At 45.3% G+C, this 19,606-nt stretch overlaps 1 protein-coding gene across 1 annotated transcript in view; it reads right to left on the reverse strand.

Annotated features, from left to right (window-relative positions):
* SH3RF2 (SH3 domain containing ring finger 2) overlaps positions 1–19,606 on the reverse strand; it is a 122,719-nt gene that overhangs the window by 29,779 nt on the left and 73,334 nt on the right. Inside the window, exon 6 of the mRNA XM_036241975.1 lies at positions 1,016–1,098. Coding sequence (XP_036097868.1) covers positions 1,016–1,098 — 83 coding nt within the window. The remainder of the gene's footprint in view (positions 1–1,015; positions 1,099–19,606) is intronic.

The following is a 19,606-nucleotide window of genomic DNA, read 5'->3' on the forward strand; positions in this document are numbered from 1 at the left end:
GCATTGGGAAGGGGGACGGGGTTAACTCTGGTTCTTTGGCGCACAGGGGAATGCAGGCTGCATGGTGGGATGGAGGGGAAAGGGCATATGGCCAAAATGTCCTCGGGTTGGAGCAGTGACTTCCCTCTCTGAAGCCCACACTGGGGTCAGGCAGGTCACATCCAGGTATGAGATGGGGGTGAAGACACTGGGGAATAGTGAGGCGGTGGAGGTGAGAATACCTGGCTGACCACAGGCATTGCAAAATAACCCACTTGGCCAGGCTGGTGTGGCTCAGTGGTTGAGTGTCGACCCATGTACCAAGAGGTTGCCAGTTTGATTCCCGGTTGGGGCACATGCCCAGGTTGTGGGCCTGATCCCCAGTGAGGGGCATGCAGGAGGTGACCAAATGATGTTCTCTCTCATCAATGTTTCCATCTCTCTCTCCCTCCCTCTTTATCTCTCTCTAAAATCAATAAAGAAAAAATATCTATAAAAAAACAACAAAAAAACAAAATAACCCACTTGGCGTGCCAGATTCGGGGGTTACCAGTATATGGCCCTCAGGTTAGACCTTAGCAAGTTCTTCTAGATTCTAAGAACTGTGAGACATTGGAGGGTTTTATGAAATGGGCTTGGGGGGAGGGGGGGTGGAGTGTTCTCATCTGCAAGTCCCCCTGCCCCTAGAAAATGCCGAATTTATTTTTCACTCATTACTAAAGGAACATCTATTTATAACCCAACATTTTGAATCTAAAGGAAGACAATAGAAATTGCTCAATACACAATTCCCCGGCAATGTTTTGGTATATAACCTTCCAGTCTCTTTCTACTTTGTAAAATAATGAGCTGGGATGATGTGCTTTGCTAATTTGTATTTTTCACCATTATTTCCATTGGCAAATTTGAAGGGTGGGGGGAGCTGTTGTCTCTCTGAATGGGCTGATTTGGGTGTGGTGATGCTCAATGGCAGAGGATGGCAAAGATGACGCCTCTGTGCCGGGACCAGGGGTGGAGGGCAGAGCTTTTTACTCACATGTTAGCTGAGTGGGAGCCGGGCAGACTGACGATGGCCGTGGAATGTCCTGGGGAGGCAGGTGTGGCGTGATACATGCTGACCTACACAGACAGAAAAGACAGCCAAGCTGAACCAGTGAGTGCCATGAGCCAGGCCCACAGCAGAGCTGCACAGAGAGCCCAGACACAGCTGGAAAGCAAGAGCCATGCCCAGGGCCACCCGTCATGGGCCGTCTCTGTGGTTTGTGGCTGTGGGAAGCGCAGGGCGGGGACAGATTGGTTTACTCCTGCGGGGGTGGGGGTGTCATGCCAAGACTATATTCCAAAAGACTGCTCAGCGAAGGCAGAGGGTGAAGACAGGGCACGTTTACAGTCGACGGCACTGCCAGACTCCGAGCCGGCCCTCCGGCCCTCCCTACCGTCTCCCAGCGTGCACACCTCCTCTGTGCAAACCTGCTCCCGGAAAATGATACGATGCCAATACTGATCGAGACCTTAACGCTTGCCAGGCAGTTTGAAGTGCTTTACAAGCAAATTTAATCTCTATAAAGGTACTGTTGTCCCCATGTTTGGATGAGAAACTGAGAGAAAGAAAGGTCACCCAACTAGTATGAAAGAAAATGTAAAACCATGTAGTTTAGTCCTGGCTGGTGTTGCTCAGTGGTTAGAGTGTTGGCCCATGCACCAAAGGGTTGCATGTTCAATCCCTGACCCTGGTCAGGGTGCTTGTGGGAGGCAACCAAACGATGTGTCTCTCTCACATTGATGTCTCTCTCTCTCTCTTCCTCCTTGCCCCCCTTCCACTATCTCTAAAAAAATCAATGGAAAAAATATCCTTGGGTGAGGATTAACAAAAAAACAAAAACCCAGGAAGTCTAGGTCCCCCCCTCCCCCCAGCCCCAAGGTTATCCAGTGACTTATGGAAGCTGAATTTGAATCTTTTTCACTTTTCCCGGACGGAAGAGGGAGCAACAAAGCTATAAGCTTCTGCAAACTATCTGCTCTCCTGGGACCTCGCCTATTATCTAACCTACTGCCTTACTTATTTCCATCTTGGCACATATCACAGACTGGGACTGTTTCCTTGTTCACCAAACATCCCTCCACTCTAAGTTCCATGAGGGCAGGGACTGTGTCTCGTTCATCACTGTATATATGTGCTCAATATATTGTTATAGCTTAAACAACAAATGAAAAGCTTTCTTACCCAGTACCTCAAGGCCTGACAGAACTCGATCCATCTCCATGGAGAATTTTACTCCATCTGGAGTAAATACATTCAGTCTGTCTTCAGTTACCCACCATAAATAATGGTCACTGTATGTGTGTGCTTTTTAGGACTGTTTTGGGGGTGCAAGTATAGTTGTGTCTGAGTGTTTGGGCAGGTGTGAATGCATTACTAGTGCTTGTGTCTCTGGCTCTCTGTGCAAGTGTGTATGTTTGTTCAGGACCCATGACAATTGTGTGTAGATGTGTGATGGCATTGGTATATTGTATGTCTGAAGATGTTCATACATGTGGGTCTATAAATGGATATGCACACATGCTGTGTGTAATGATTATGTGTATGTATGGTTGTATATATGATTGTAAATGTCTATCTGGGATTCTGTGTGCCTGTGTGTGAACTTTAGAGGTGTATGCATGTATGTATGACTATAATTTTGTGTGTGTCTGGGTTGATGGTTTTATAAATGTATGTGTGGTTGTGTATGTATTTGTGATATTATAAGAATCTAGTTATAGAATAAGAAATCATTCCAGTCAGATAATAACAAGTGTTGGTGATAACACAGAGAAACTGAAACTCATATAGTGCTGATGGGAATGCCAAATGATGTAGCCCCTTTAGAACAGTCTGCAGTTCCTCAAATGGTTAAACAGAATTACTATATTACTCAGCAAGTCCTCTCCTAGTACATACCCAAGGTCCACACAAAATTTGTACACAAACATGACAGCAACATTATTCATAATAGCCAAATGGTGGCAATAACCCAAATGTCCATCGACTGATGAATGGATATACAGAATGTGGTATATCCATACAATGGAATATTATTCAGCCATAAAAATGGAAGTATGGATACATACTGGAACATGGGTAAACCTTGAAAACCTTAAAAGAAGCCAGATACAAAAAGACTACATTACATAATTCCATTTGTATGAAATGTCAAGACTAGGCAAGACTACAGAAGTAGAAAGATTAGAGGTTTCTAGGGGCTGGGAACATATATATGGGGGTGATAATCAAAGGGTACAGGGTTTCTCATTGCAGTAATGAAATTGTAAAATTGTGGTAGTAATGGTGGTATATATCTGTGGATATATAAAAAAATCCCACTGAATTGTATACCTTGAATGCATGAACTGTATGGTATGTGAATTCTATCTCAATAAAGCTCTTAAAAAAACAAAGTGTTCCATGGTCATATATCTGAGTCTCTCTAACACTGCACAAGGTGTTCTGATCTTTGCGGTCAGATATTATCACACCAGTTCCCTCAAGCAGAGATGCAAAGGAGCCGGCTTTGAGCTCGGCAGCTCCTTTCCCGTGACCAGGCGAGGCAAATCCCTGCCAGGCTTGGGAGCTGTGCCAAGGGAGAGCCTCGTTATGCAAACCTCTAATCTTGTTTGTAGAGACTGTTGAACACTGATTAAGCAGCATGAACTTCACTTAACACCATGACTTTCCAATGTTATGTTTGAGTAAAAAGTCCTTCTGTCCATAAACACTGTCCATCTTTAGGGAGGGGGGAGAGGCCGGGCTGCAAAGCCGCCCCTCCATTGCACTGGGCTCTCTCTCCTTCTCCAGGCCTGGAGAGGGGTATGTCCTCCTCTTCGGTATGTGGAACCTGGCCAGCACTGAAATTGGTGGGCTCGTGGTGGAATTATTTCTAATATGGAATGGGGAGGGAACGGGAAGATAGATTCTCAGGTTCTGAGGTGTCTGGGAGGGGAAGGGAGAACATGAGTAGAGAAGGAGCCCGGGGGAGAGGGGGAAATAGTGGATGGCTCTGAGGGGGAGAGAAAGTGACACAGAGGCACCATGGGAGAAAGAAACAGATCCAGCCCTGGCCAGTTTGGCTCAGCGGTTAGAGCGTCGGCCTGTGGTCCGGAGAGACCCGGGTTCGGTTCCCGCTAAGGGCACGTACTTCGGTTGCAGTTTGTCCCCGGCCCTGGTTGGTCGTGCGGGTGGCAGCCACTCGATGTGTCCCTTCACGTCGATGTTTCTCTCTCTCTCTCTCTCTCTCTTCCTCTCTCTCCCTCCCACTCTATCTGTACAAAAAATGGAAAAATATCCTCGGGTGAGGATAAAAAAAAAAAGAAACAGATCCAGAGTGACAGAGGGAAGAAGGAAGAAGAAAAGGAGATTTAAAAAAAAATGGGAAAAATTCTTACAACTCATTCAGAAAGAAGACAACCCAATAAGAAACGGGCAAAAAGAAGATATACTGGTTGGCCATTTTCAAAATTCAGTTAAATATACATTTAACACGCTACTCAGCAATCCTACTGACAAGTATTTAAAAGAAATGAAAACATATGACTACATAAGGACTTGCCCATGAATGTTCATGGCAGCTCTATTCATTTTAGCCCTAAACTGGAAACAACCCAACTGCCAATCAACTGGTGGATGAATACAAAAATTGTAGTCTAACGACAGTGGTACAGCCCTCAGCAGTACATGCAAGGACCAACATGAATCTGAACACCATCCTAAGGAAAAGGAGCAGGCCACACACCACTATATGTTCTATGATGCCATTTATGCAACATTCCTAAGAAAAGCCAGAACTATAGGGACAGAAAACAGAGGAAAGATTGCTAAGAGCCAGGGGTGGGGGGAAAGGATTGCAAAGGCAAAAAACAAAACAGCCAAGGCCAGTTTGGATCAGCAGTTGGAGCATTGGTCTGTGGACCAGAGAGTCCCGGGTTTGGTTCCCGCTAGTGGCATGTACAAAAAAAAAACAAAAATGGAATGTATGAATGCAGGGATGAATGCATGATGGAAGTGATAGGAGAGTGATAGAGAGGAAGGTAAATGAAGGCAGAGAAGGAAAACTGGCAGGGAAGGAGGGAGACAGAATAGGAAATGAAGGCCTTGTTGGGAAATAGAGACAACCATACAGAGGGCCAGCTTTTGAGGAGGCAAGTCTGTCCCTTAGCCTCTGGGTTCAAAGACAGAGGGCCAGCCCTCCTGAGTGACAGCCTGGTGAAGGGTTCCCTGGGGTCAACTTTGACCTCAGGTCTCTGTGCCGCAAGAGGTTTGAGGACAGATGTGAGGTCCTCCAGCAACTGCTACTTCCTGGTACAGGGTTTGGGGACCTGCACAGGATTAGGGGGTGGGTGTGTATTTGAGGGTGGGTATTTCTGCTGCAATCTAAAAACATTTTTCTTCCTTTTGAAGGAAATGACTAACTTAAAAGAAGTCTTTATCAGAAACAGAAGAATCCACAGCTGTGTGGCCTGTGGGTGTTTTCGGGTCTTGAGGTGTCAAGTGAGGGAGGAAGGTGCCATGGAGCCTGGCACAGAGCGGTAACGACATTCCGCTGGCTCGGGCGCCTCTCCCGGCCGCCGCACAGGCGCAAAGAGGCGGCTTCCCCAGAATCGGGAGAGGAGGTCTAGCTTTGCGCTCAGGCATGTGGCTCTAGCATTTGCCAGGATGTGTGATCTTGGGCAAGTGATGGAATTCTGGGGATCCTCCATTCACTCACCTGTACAGTGGGGCGGTAATGGTATCTTGCACAGAGTTGTTATCAGGATGAAATAGCACAACCCATGTAAATTGTTTAGCATATTGTAAGTGCTCAATGGATATTACTTATTCAGGTCTGCAAAGAGATCAGCGGCTGCATAGAGCGTGGGGGTGGGGTAGATGGAGCGCCTGTTTTTCTGCAAAAGCTCTGCAAAGTCTTGAAATGACAGCAGGACCCAGAGTGTAGTGGGGGATGGGAACAAGCAAGCAACCCTACTTCTCCCTTCTGGAGGAACACAGGCTTTCTAGGACTCCAGCTCTTCCCGGCCCTGACTGTGGCCCGCAGCTCCAGGGCTCATGTCTTGGTGGACAGGGGGGTGACCGTCTTCCTCAGCAGAATGCCGTCTGCGCCAGAGAAGCCCGCTGTGGTCCTGCGTGTCAGTATTCCCAGGAGCTAACAGGGGCCTGGAGCCCACATAGTTTTCCTTCAGGGCTGGGAGAAGAGTAGCATTTTACAGACAGAAAATTAGGCATTATTTGGTAGTTTCTGTACCCACCACTATGGATAATCTGGAGTTGACCATCTATCTGTCTTTATAATGTTAAAAACTCCTTCCTCTCAATAGATGAAGAGACTTGAGAGGCACATGCAGGAATTGCAATGTGTGAACCTTATTTGGTCCTAAGCCCTGGGGTTAATGCCATGAACAAAACACACAAGGTTCCTTCCCCGTGTGGAACTCACCATGTATACCAGGGAAGGCACAGTGCATGTTGGGATGGGAGAAGCTCAAGGTGCTCTGGGAGCCATGGTGCCAGGAGACACTTGCCTTGATTGTCAAGAGGTATTTCACTCACACGCGCTACGATTCTAAAGCTAACTTATTGTGCACAGGCCTCATGGTCATTGTCCCCATTTTTACAGAGAAGGAAACTGAGATAAGAAGATTACATGATTTTTCTGGTGGTAGCCAGAAAATGGGCGATCAAGTTGACGCCGGAAGCAAGGAGCTTAGGCTTGGAACGCTTTCTGTAGGAAACAAGGTTAACACTGATGGTTTCCAGACCTCAGTGTGGCTAAGAGGCTGTACGTGTGAGGCATGTGTGTACATCCCGGGAAAACGAAGCATCCAGCCAAGTTCAGTGTTCTGTTTTTGTGCTCTTGGATGTGTTACGTTCATGATGACCAACGTCCCCGTCAAGTGTCCCTTGTAATAGGTAATAGATCTGATGGCAAGTGGAATGTTAAGTTGTTTTTGTTTCTCTTCTCCCTTCCCTGGCAGAACAGAGGCCTCAACACAGTCAGAGCTCCTTCTGCCAGACCGCTCTCCTTCCTTCCCCATCTAAGCCCGCCTCAAAGCCAGCCCAGCCTGCAAACCCTCCCTGCCCTTGAGGGGAAGAAGGCAGCCACCCAGTGCTCCTCATTGACCCTAAGCGTGAGACATGTCTGGGCTGCAACGGCTACTACATTTCAGATCTGCAAGAGATCCCAGGCAGACGTCGAAGCTGACAGTACTCTCCGGGATCTGGCTCCTGCTTTCCCCTCCGGACCCATCTTCCTCCGCGTCCCGTGCGCTCCTCCACTCTAGCTCCTGGAGCAGGCCACACGGAGTCTGCCACACGACCTCTGCGCCCCTCCCACCCCACCCCTGCTCTGCTACTTCCTCTTGAACTAAAACACTGAATTTATTAGTACGGAATGCATCCAAATAAGTGCATATAACTTTATGTATCATTTAAAGAATGATAATAGCCCTGGCCAGTTTGGCTCAATGGTTAGGGTGTCGGCCTGTGGACCAAAGAGTCGTGGGTTCGATTCCGGTCAAGGGCATGTACCTCGGTTGCGGTTGGGTCCCTGGCCCTGGTCAGGGTCATGCGGGAAGCAACCAGTCGATGTATCTCTCTCACATTGATGTTTCTCTCTCTCTGTCTGTCTCTGTCTCTGTCTCTCTCCCTCCCTCCCACTCTATCTGAAGATACATGGAAAAATATCCTCAGGTGAGGATTTAAAAAAAAAAAATTAAAGAATAATAATAATAAAACTAACACCTTTATACATACTGCCCAATGTAAGAAACAGAAGAAAAATAGACACCGAATGTTGTACTTAGAGCTCCTCTGCATATTTCTCTATAATCAACCCCCCCTCAGGGGTAACTGCAATACTGAAATTTGTGATAATCATTCCCGTGCTTTTCTGTGTAATTTCTACACAGAATGCATCCCTAAACAATGTTGAGGTTTGCTGCTTTTCGAATACGGTGCAGACGGATCCACACTATGTGTATTCTTCTGTGACTCGCACCTTTTGCTCAGCACTGAGTTTTTGTGCATATTTGTGGTTAATTTTCACTGCTGTCTCATATTTCACGGTATGCGTATGTCGATATTTCACGGTATGCGTATGTCGCTTTAACCATTCTATCGCTGAGGTGTCATCGGGGTGATTCTTGGTTTGGGGTTGCTATGAATGATGTTGCTGTGAGTGTTCCTGTATATGTCCCCTGTGCACACGTACAAGACTTTTTCCAGGATATACACCTACAAGTGGAATTGATGGGCCATAGGATATGAGCCTGCTCGGTTTTATTAGGCAATAACAAACTTTTCTCCAGTGTGGCTGTAACAATTTACACTTCTGCCAGCAGCAAATGACAGTTCCCGTTGCCCCACAATCTCTCCAGCGTGAATGTGCAGCTTTTTAATACCTGCCTATCGTGAGTGTGAAATGATGTTTCATTGTGGTTTCAAATGAATTTATCTGAGTATTAATGAGCTGGAGTTTCTTTTCAAATGTTTATGGATCATTCTCATTTCTTTTTTTTTAAAATGTTTTTATTGATTTTTTTTTTGAGAGAGAGAGAGAGGAAGGGAGAGAGAGAGAAACATCATTGTGAGAGAGAAACATCAATCAGCTGCCTCCTGCACGCCCCGCACTGGGGATTGAGCCCGCAACCTGGGCATGTGCCCTGACTGGGAATCGAACCAGGACCTCTCAGTCCATGGGATGATGCTCAATCCACTGAGCCACAGCAGCTGGGCATCATTTCTTTTTTTAAATTAAATTTATTGGGGTGACGTTGGTTAATAAAATGATATAGGTTTCAAGTGTGCAATTCTATGATAAATCATCTATATATTGCATTGTGTACCCATCACCCGAAGTCAAATATTTTGTCACCATATATTTGACTCCCCATTTCTTATATGAAATGCCTGCTTGTGTCCTTTATCTATTTTCCCCTCCTACTGGTTACTTATTATTTTCCTATTAAGTTATGGAGTTCTAATATTTTGAATATGAATTATTTATAGCTTGTATTTTCACTTTGTGGTGTCTTTTGATGAACAGAAGTTCTTCTTAAGAGTAAAATTAACAATATATTTCCTTATAGGAATCTTGAACACAATAAAAAAACAACAACACCTTGAACATGATTTTTTTCATCTCAAGGTCTTAAAGATGTACTTCTATATTGTCTTCTAAAAGCTTTGCCTTTCACATTTAAGTGTTTAATCCACCTGGAATTGATTTTTGAAAAGGGGAATCCAATTTCATCTTTTTTCCACGTGGACACCCAATTAGCCTAGCACTGTAGTTTGACCTTCTGATCTGTGAAGAGCATTCTGTCATAAATCAAGTCTCCATGCTGTGCCTGTTTCTGGGTTCTCCAGCATGTTCTGTTGCTTTAACAGAATCCATAGGCTAAATTCATGCCCTCTTAATACTATAGCCTTATAAATAAAATCTGACACCTGATAGGGTAGATCCCATTCCTCACCCCAATCAAATTCCATCAGCTTCTTCTTTAGAAAGTATTTTGGGTGTTGGCTTTTAATTCTTTCATTTAAACTTTTGAATCACCCTTTGAGTTACAAACAAACAAACAACCCATTGGAATTCAAATTTATAGATACATTAGGGGAGAATCAATATCTTTAAGATATTACATCTTCCAAGCCAAGGGCATGACATAATTCTTTATTTATTTTAGGTCTTCTCTAATATCTTTTAATAAGGTTTTGTAAATTTTCTTCATAAAAACCTTACATGTCTTTTGCTGAATTTATTCTCAGGGGCTTAAAGAATTTAGTTGCTGTTGTAAATAGTTTTTTTTTTTTTTTTTTTTTTTTAATTATTTTTCTAATTGTTTGTTTTCTTTTTAAAGTACAGAAATACAATTCTTTCCTGTATTGATTTGTATCCAGTAACCACGCTAAGCTCATACTTATTCCTAATGCATTTTTCCAGTTCTTCTGAGTTCCTTACATAGAGAATGCCATCACCTGCAAACAATGACAGCCATGTTTCTTCCTTTCAAATACCTGACCTTTCATTTCTTTTGCCTGCTGTATTGTACTGGCCAGGCACTCCAGGAGGGGCAGTGTTGGGCAGAAACACAACAGGCACTCTGTTCTTTCTGTTAATCTTAAAGGGAATAACTTCATTTCATCATCAAGTATGATGTTTGTTGTCAGTTTTAGATAGATTTCATTTATTGGGATAAGGGAAGTTTCCTTTTATTTCTAGTTTGCTAAGGTTTTAAGAAATGTAATGAATGGATATAGACTTTTATCATTGTTCTCTATCGAAAAGATCACTTGGCTTTTCTCTTTAATCTGTTAATATAATAAATTATACCGATTAATGTTGTTATATTGAACTAAACTTTCAATCTTGGGAAGAGCACAACTTAATCATGATGTATTTTATTTCTATATAGTCCTGGGTTTGGTTTGCTAATAGACACTTGAGGGTTTTGGCATCTATGTTTATGAATGAGGCTGAACTCAAACTTTTCTTTTTTATGTTGTTTTTCTGGTTTTGATATTAATAATATCTTAGCGTCATGAATAAACTGGGAAATTTTTTTTCTTCCATTCTTTGGAAGAGTTTGTAAAAAATGAAAGTATCCCCTCCTTGGAAGTGTGAAAAAACTCACCTGTATAACTGTCTGGGTCTGGGGTTTTCTTTGTGGTAAGATCTTTAATTATTAACTCAATTTCTTGAATGGTATAAGACTACTCTGAAGGGTTGCCAAGAGCTATTTACCAGATATAAAGTGTTTTTTTTTTTAACTAAATACTGTTTGCTGAAGACAAGCTCCTGATTTATTTATTTGCCTGATGGCCTCTGCTGGGGAGAAAAGGTGGTGCTTGGAACACCTGCATAGAGGCTTGGAAGACCCCAGCCAGCGAGGGTCCTCACTCTCCGTTCAAGTCCTTCGGGAGCCCCATGGGGACACTCACTGCTTGGGTGGATTTATGTAACTCCCTAGGCACCACGCAGCCATTGCTAAGAGAATGGACTTTTGGGTCGTCTGAACTGGGTTTGAGTTTTGACACTGTAACCTACTGGCTGTGTGAGACTCAGACTTACTTCCTCTGAGCCTTAGTGTGCTCATCTATAAAAGGGGCAATGATAGTAGCTACCTCACAGAATTCTTGTGAGAATTCAATCAGAACGTGCATGCAAAGTACTTTGCACAATGCCTGGCTCACACGAAGTGCCCATACACAGTTACCATTGCTGCTGCTATGAGACGGATATACAAGGCAGATGTGTGAGGAGAAGAGGCAGGGGATGGAACTTTCTCAGAACTGGATTTAAGGAGGAAAGATTCATTCTCTGGGACACAAGGGCCAGCCACGATAGTTCAGATCCCCTCTGAGTGAGATCCAGTGATGTGTAGGGGACATGGATTCAGGAGTCCCTTTCCTGACATTGGACTGGGATAGTCCCATGCGCCCTGAAGTTTGCACTGAAAGGTGAGGTCTGGCAGTCTGCATCGTTGTGCTCTGCCATTGGCTTCTTAGGCAAAATGTAGAAGATGCAACCCTCACTTCAGACCACAGTGACAAGATCCTGTTCCCTAAGCTGGTCCTTTGCTCAGTTGGGCACAGAGTGTCCTCAGCCCTGTCACTCCCTGTACCATTTTCTTTTTTTTAAAAATATGTTTTTATTAATTTTAGAGAAAGGGGGGGGCAGAGAGAGAGAGAAACATCAATGAGAGAGAAATGTCAGCTAGGTGCCTCCTGCACACCCCCTACTGGGGATCAAGCCCAAAACCCGGGCATGTGCCCTGGCTGGGAATCAAACCAGTGACCCCTTGGTGCATGGGACGACGCTCAATCGACTGAGCCACACCAGCCAGGGCCCGTCTATTTTTTACCTGATGCTTTCCTGACCCTAAATGGCCTGCTGCCTTCAAGGCAGGATTTTAGCACCAAAGCAGAGTCTGATGGGGTGGGGATTATTAGTGGTTTTTGAAATACCAAAATCTTAATTATAACCCTTGTCCTCCGAGCCATAACAGTCCACCTGAAAAAGTAATTGCTTGGCCATAATTATAACTAAGTCCTCTCACTAGGCTTCATTAAAGGCCATAAAATTTAAACAAGCAAGGTTCCTATTAAGTCTGCTGTGGGTCCCCTCATGGCATGTATTCATAGAAGATGCTTGTTACACAACTGCTAGGTCCTGGCCCCTTGCTAGGTCCTGGGGATTGGTGACAAAGGGCACTGCTCACTGGGGCAGTGCAGACTGTGGGGGAAACCTTCCATCCATCCTACACTGGGGTCCTCCCCTCACATTTCCCAGACAGGAGCCTCCCAAAGATGAGCCGTCTCTGAACATCTAGAAATTTCCATGTTCTACCCATCTCTGATTAGACTCTATGACCTTATGTCCAAAGTAGCTTTTTATGGCGGAGAGAGTGGACTGACATTTATTTTCTGAACTGAGAAACAAATGGCACAGAGAGCTGGATGGGAGAAGGAGCAGACCAAAACCTGTCAAGACAGTATCATGCAATGGTTAGGAACCTGGGCTCTGAATGCAGACTTTCCTGGGCATGGCTGTCTGCTTTGCTGCTCTTCCGCCAAGTAACGCTGGGCAAATCATTTCATCTGCCTGGTCCTAACTTTCTTCGTCTGGTTTTGGTGACGTTTAATAGGTTTTCCTCTGAGGACTTGTCCATTTTTCTAGGTCTGTGGGTCTCACTTTGGGGGAGATAACTGGAGAAGTAAATTGAAGTAGGACTGCAAGGGAAGTAAATTAAAAAAAAATTGTTCTGAAGAATTTAGTGAGCCCAGAAACCTTTTGACAACGGCAGGCTCACTTGGCACCTTGGGAAAGTTCTCTTGACATCTGTTTGTTGCCTCTTATTATTTTTGAAATGTCTCGAAGGGTATCACAGCCACCACAGTGGACATTTTTAGAAAGGAAAAAGAAATGGGACTACATCAAACTCAAAAGCTTCTGCAGAGGAAAAAAAAACACACAAAAAACAACCATCAAAATGGAAAGGCAACCCCCTCTATAGGAGGGCATAATTGCCAATGATACATCAGATAAGGGGTTAATCTCCAAAATATATAGAGTACTCATACAATTCAACAAAAGGAAGACAAACAATCCAATTAAAAAATGGGCAGAGGACCTGAATAGACACCTCTCCAAGCAGGACATACAAATGGCCAGAAGGCATATGAGAAAATGCTTAATGTCACTAACCATCAGAGAGATGCAAATTAAAACGACTATGAGGTATCACCTCACACCTGTCAGAATGGCCGCCATCAACAAATCATCAAACAACAAGTGTTGGCGAGGGTGTGGAGAAAAGGGGACTCTAGTGCACTGCTGGTGGGAATGCAGACTGGTGCAGCCACTATGGAAAACAATATGGTGTTTCCTCAAAAAATTAAAAATTGAACTGCCATTTGACCCAGTGATCCCACTTCTAGGAATATGTCTTAAGAAGCCTGAAACACCAATCAGAAAGAATATATGTACCCCCATGTTCATAGCAGCACTATTTACAATAGCTAAGATCTGGAAACAGCCCAAGTGTCCAGCAGTAGATGAGTGGATAAAAAAGCTGTGGTACATATACACAATGGAGTACTATGCAGCTGTAAGAAAAAAAGATCTCTTATCCTTTGAGATGACATGGAGGGGCCTGAAGAGTATTATGCTAAGCGAAATAATCCAATCAGAGAAAGACAAATATCATATGATCTCTCTTATTTGTGGAATATAATGAACAAAATAAGCTGATGAACAAAATAGACCCAGAGACCTAGAAGTAGGGTACAAACCACAGAAGAGATGGGTAAGGGAGAGGGAAGAGAAAAACCACAGAATTATATGCATGTATGCATAACCATGGACATAGACAACAATGCTGGGGGCGGGGCAGAATTGGGAGGAGGGTGTCAATGGGGGAAAAAGGAGAAACATCTGTAACAAAAATAAATTAATAAATCACCTCAAAAAAAAAAAAAAAGAGGAAAGAGATAAGTGCTCACCCCCCTCCCCAACCATGTAGTCATAGCAGCTGTCTTTGTTCTCTTTGAGTGATTAAGCCCCCTCCATGAATGAAGGATTTACAAGCTTAGAAACCATAGCATCTGGAGCCCTCATGGTACCCTGAAACATGGCCTGGTCCCCTTTTCCTTGGCAAGGCTGTCTTCCTGTTCTGGATTACTATTATAGGAGACCCGTGGGAAAACGCCCCACACAGAGGCTGAGACCTCTAATGTGATTGGTCCTGAAGGAATTTTTCCTTCTCATGGGGTTGACAGGACATGACTGCAAAGTCCACCAAGGTCTGGGTAGCCTTTCTACAGAGGCTCGGGATCTACAATGAATGAAAAGAACATGTGACATTTCCAAAGCCAGTGTCAAAGCACCTTTTTGGATAGTGGGCTTGCTGGGTTGATAAGATTCTGCAGAAATCCGGAGATGCTTGTCCCTTACTGTCTTCAGTTAGACTTAAATAGTTTTGACTGGCTGCCACCGTGGCCACCCTCCCTGCCCCGAAGGCCCAGCCTGTGGTGCCTGAAGAGGTCTGACCGCACTGGGAGCTGGGCCTCTGCTGTCTGCTCCCTTCACTTGGTGCCCGGGCTGCTACATCTCCCCGTTCGGGGCACTGCATTGGATAGGAGACAAGGGAGAGTGAAACCCCTCAGGTGACCCGTTTCCAGGTGTCATGATATTTTCATCTCATTGTGCTAAAAAGGAATGAATATATGGACTTGCAGTAAGGAGGGGATCCCTGATTTTGCTCCCTTCTTAGAACTGTAAATTTATCATTTGTATTCCCAGCCTTTGGGACAATACCTAGGCATTCAATAAATGTTTGCTGAGTCTGCTTTCAGGAGGCCATTGTCTGAACCACCTGAGATAGATGTGAAGAAACTGTCCTCCCAATTCTTTCTTCGGCTGGTATGAAGAATTGAATACCAAACAATCAAGGTATATTTTGGGTGAAAGTTCTTTTGTTCTTGACCTTTCCTTGATGTTCCCTAACTCAGCCTTTTTTCCCACTCAATGGTTTCCTACCAAACGCGGGTATCATTTTTCTCACAAGAAGGCTGTGGGCCAGCGGCCCTGGGCTTTGACTGGCAGACCTGTAATATTTGGACAGTGACGATTTGGATACGTGCTGAGTGTTCTAAGTCCTAGGTGAGGCAAAGTATGGGATTGAAAAGAAGGCACAGCCCCGGCCCCTAAGGCGTATATAATCAATCTCACTGAGAGAAGGTGGGGAAAACCCACAGATTCTGGAAATCACAGCAACCACAAGGGCTGGTATTTACCAAACACTGGCTAGGAGCCTTCCATCCATTCCTAATCATTAGACGACCTCATGTGACCTTCACAACAAACCAAAGGGCTAAATGCTATCATTAGCATTCCCAGTCCCACTTTCCAGACCAGAAATTCAAATCAAAAATCATACTAAGTGATCCAAGGCTGTAGAACCAGCAAGTGAACAGAGCCAGGAATTAAACCTAAACCTCCTGACTTCAGAGCCAGGCCCCTTAGGGCCCCCCAGAGTGTGCGAGGGGTACACGCATTTTGGGGGGAGGATGAAGTCCTGGCCGGAAGGGCTGGCGGGCTCTGCAGGAGTCAGTGAGGGCTCGAACCCTCAGACAAGCCTTCCCTAGCTCTCTGCCTCGTGTACTGGGCTGCGCCAGGAGGAGTTTGCCCAGTTTCTGGGCACCCTGCAGAGATGACTGAGGAGAGGTTTACTTCCTGGTCATTTCTGTCACCGGGTTTGATGGCTTTCATACGGCTCAGGCGGCAGGGTGGGCTTTGACTCTGTGCAGAGGGTTAGCGGAGCCTAAGGGAGAGGTATGGCAGCATCTGGATGGTCACACATGACACTCAGAGGGCCGCTAGTAAAAACAAATGTCACCTCACCCAGTGTCACTTTACCCCGTCACAGGCCAGATGAAAATGGCTGTATTTTCTTTTTAATACATTTTTAAAAAACTGATATTAGGGAGAGGATGAGAGGGAGAGAAACATTGATGTGGGAGTGAAACATGGATCACCTGCCTCCTGCACGCCCCCTACCGGGGATCGGGCTGGCAACCTGGGCATGTGACCCAGCCAGGAATCGAACCAGCAATCTTTCAGTACATGCGGTGACTCCCAACCCACTGAGCCACACCTGCCAGGGCTAAAATGGCTGTCTCTTAAGTGATAGCCAGGGGACAAAATTTTGTATTCACTATATGGATCTTGAAAGACTCAAAGCCTCCCCCCTTGGTGTTAGAACCCTAACGAGAGCTGAGAGAGACCTTGGAGGTAGTCTAATTCAATCCTCTGAGCTTCAAGAACGGGAAAGGCTGTGCTGAAGGTCACGTGTGGGATCTGGGAGTCAGGTCCAGTCCACTGTTGGGAGAGGGGACTCATGTCTTGGTACTAGTTCAAGTGTTTGGTTTACTGGACTTGTTATTCAGACTATGTTTCATTCATTTTCAACAAATATTTACTGAGATTTCCATGTGCCTGGCTCTGTCCTCATGGACAGAGTGAGTGAGCAGGCAGAACTGCAGTCACATACAAAACAAAAAGCAAGGAAACAGACTAATCAAATATGCGTTATAAAGGAAACAAGAGTAACTGGAGGGACCTGCTGTAGATAGAGCACTTTTGATTCGGGCTAGGATGACCTTGGCCATGAACTGCATCCCAAACGAACCTGTTACCCATCCCTGTACCTGGAAAGTATGCTTTTGTGGGGCACTCAGCTTTAGAATTAAGTCCTATTCGCCCGCAGTGCTTGGAAGGGCTGGGGCCGGGGACACATCAGCTGAAGGCACACTTTCCTCATATATGGGAGGCCACAGCCCCGGAGGCATGGCTGCCTGGCTTCCAGCCCAGGGGTGCAGGTGTTTTTGTCCTTCCGACAGAAGCCAAAGATGCCAAAGCGCTAAAGCATGGGCACACCCTCAGCAAGGGAGGGCATTGGTTAAGCTCAAAATCCCCATGGCTGGCAGGGCATGAGCAAGCAAGGCAAAATGATGACATTAGCAGAGCTTGGCGGTGACACCCTTTTTCCCCGTGATGTGACATTTGTGGAGACCCGAGAGCCTGCATTGACTTGCTTCCTCACCTGCCTTGCCAATCACATACATATTTATTTCTTCCTTTTTTAGAAAATATGTTTTTATTGATTTTTTTAGAGAGCGAGAAAGGGAGAGGGAGAGAGAGAAACATCAATCAGCTGCCTCCTGCACGCCCCCTACTGGGGATTGAGCCCACCACCCGGGTGTGTCCTGACCAGAAATTGAATTGGGATCTGTCAGTCCATGGGACGACGCTCAATCCACCGCCAGGCCATACTTATTTCTTTATTCTTCACTCTTACAAGAATTCCCTCACTCATACTCATTTATATCTTCTTTCTTTCATTAAACCTTTCTATCACTTAATAATTCATACATTATTCAGTCTCTTGTTTATGTTTATTGACGTATGTACATTGATACATATACATTCACTGGGGTGTACTCATTTCTTCTTTCACACATTCAGCTAACCTTTACTAAACATTTCTCCATGTTAGGCTCAGCTGGGATTAACCCTGGAGGGGCCAGGGGGCACCAGTTACTCTATCCTTAAAGGGCCAGATGGTACATATCTGTAGGGACTCTGTCCATTTTTACTGAATGGACTCAAGACGGGCACGTGGTAGGCGCAGTGTTTGCGAACAGGCCCAGGAAGGCAGCGAGCCTTCTGCAATCACTGCCGGCTCAGGTCAAGGCCACGGCGGCAGGGAAAGGCGCAAGAGCCCAGTGGGCATTGTGAGCTGGGCCCAGCGAGTGGGAATGATTTGTTCGCGTTTTTGACTCTGCCCCCTGTGTCCTCAGAGGTGCTCCGGTGTCGTGAGAAAGCACGCCTTCCCTAGCCGAAGCGTCTGACACAGGCACACTGGTGTCTGCAGTGTTCTTTGCATTTGTAAGCAGGTTTTGTTATGCGTCTCTTTGTGAAATTTTCCACCAGGGCTTGATTGTTTTGGAGTGGGAAGAGAAGAAGGATGGATATTGCATCTTTCAAAGCCTGTGCTTTGATCATACGATAAACATTCTTTTCCTATGGGGGAAAAAATGGTTCATTTCCTTAAAAAGTTCTCTTTCCTTTCTTTTTGGAGAACATTGTTACTCACCCAAAATAAAATTCCTGAAGCATTAACAAAGGGTTGCGACAGGGCCCATATCTTGCTTTTTCATGGGAACAATCTGTTAAGAACATGCCTGTTTTGTGCCCTTTGCAGACACCCTCACGGAGAAGACTTGCTATTTAGCTCAGGCCCTAAGAAGGCATGCAGCATGGTAGCTTATTTGCTGAATAAAGCCAGGTATATCTCTGGCCCAGTGTAGCCCAGCTAGGATGATAGGCAACCACTGAATCTTGGATTTCGGGCTTGTACATAGATGGCAAACACATGGCAAAGTGCCTGCATCTCCTGCTGCTGGGCCCAAGCCAGACGGTGCCGATTACCCCACTGTTCTTCCCACTGAGCCTGGTTGCTGCCCCGGAACCACTCCTAAATTCTCACTGTGAGCAGTTAAGTCTGCATGTGAAAAGCCCCGTTCCCACCACTTGGGTAGAGAAAGAACATGGGTTTTGAAGACAGTCAGATCCAGGTTTTTACCCAAACCCTGAAATGTACTTGCTGAGTGACTTTGAGCCAGTTACTTAGCCTCTCTGAGTCTCAGTTTCTCCTTCTCCACCTACAAGAGAAATAATCGCCTCTTTCACATCCTCACAGAGGCCGGATGTATGTAAGACTCTGGCGCTGGGCCTGGCTGGGTAGCTCAGTTGGTTGGAGCACTGACTCGATACACCAAGGTTGCAGGTTTGGACCCTGGCAAGAATCAACCAAATAATGCAGAAATAAGTGGAACAACAAATTGAACTCTCTCTCAAAATCAATAATAATAATAATAATAATAGTAAAAGACCTTGGCACTGGGTCTGGCACCTGCTACCCATGCTATAAAATTAGCTCTGTTTCCATTAAGCTGAGAATAGTGGAAAGTAGACCTGTCCCAACAATCTACACAATACACAGACACCTTCAACTTCTCCAGCCAGCGGCACATTCGTCTCTGCGCACATTTCTAGCCACAGTATTGGCAAGTCTACCTGTGCCACCTAGGACAGGTTTCTCCAAAGCCCTCAGATTCTCGGCATGTACTTGGAAAGAAGGGCCTGCTGCGGCTGTTTGGAAGGGGCATTTGGCTCACACAGGCCTTACTTTAGCTGCTATTGATCCTGTGTTTACTCTATGTGCTCTGTCCTGCGTATCAGTGGTTCCCAACGGGGGCCAGTTTTGACCCTGGGGGGACATTTAACAAAATCTGGAGACATTTTTTTGTTACCACAACTGAGCAGTGGGTGGCATCTGGTAGACAGAGTCCAGGGATGCTGCTAAATACCCTACAGTGCACAGGGCAGCCCCACAACAAAGAATTACCTGGCCCCAAATGTCAGCAGTGCTGCGGTGGAGAAATCCTTCTGTGTGCTACCACCTCGTTCAGTTTCCTAACAGGTCTCTGTGAGAGGTGCTGGTTCTCCCATTTTAAGATGAGAAAACTGAG

The sequence above is a fragment of the Molossus molossus genome, unplaced genomic scaffold, assembly GCF_014108415.1.
Source record: "Molossus molossus isolate mMolMol1 unplaced genomic scaffold, mMolMol1.p scaffold_m16_p_4, whole genome shotgun sequence".
NCBI classification, from domain to species: domain Eukaryota; kingdom Metazoa; phylum Chordata; class Mammalia; order Chiroptera; family Molossidae; genus Molossus; species Molossus molossus.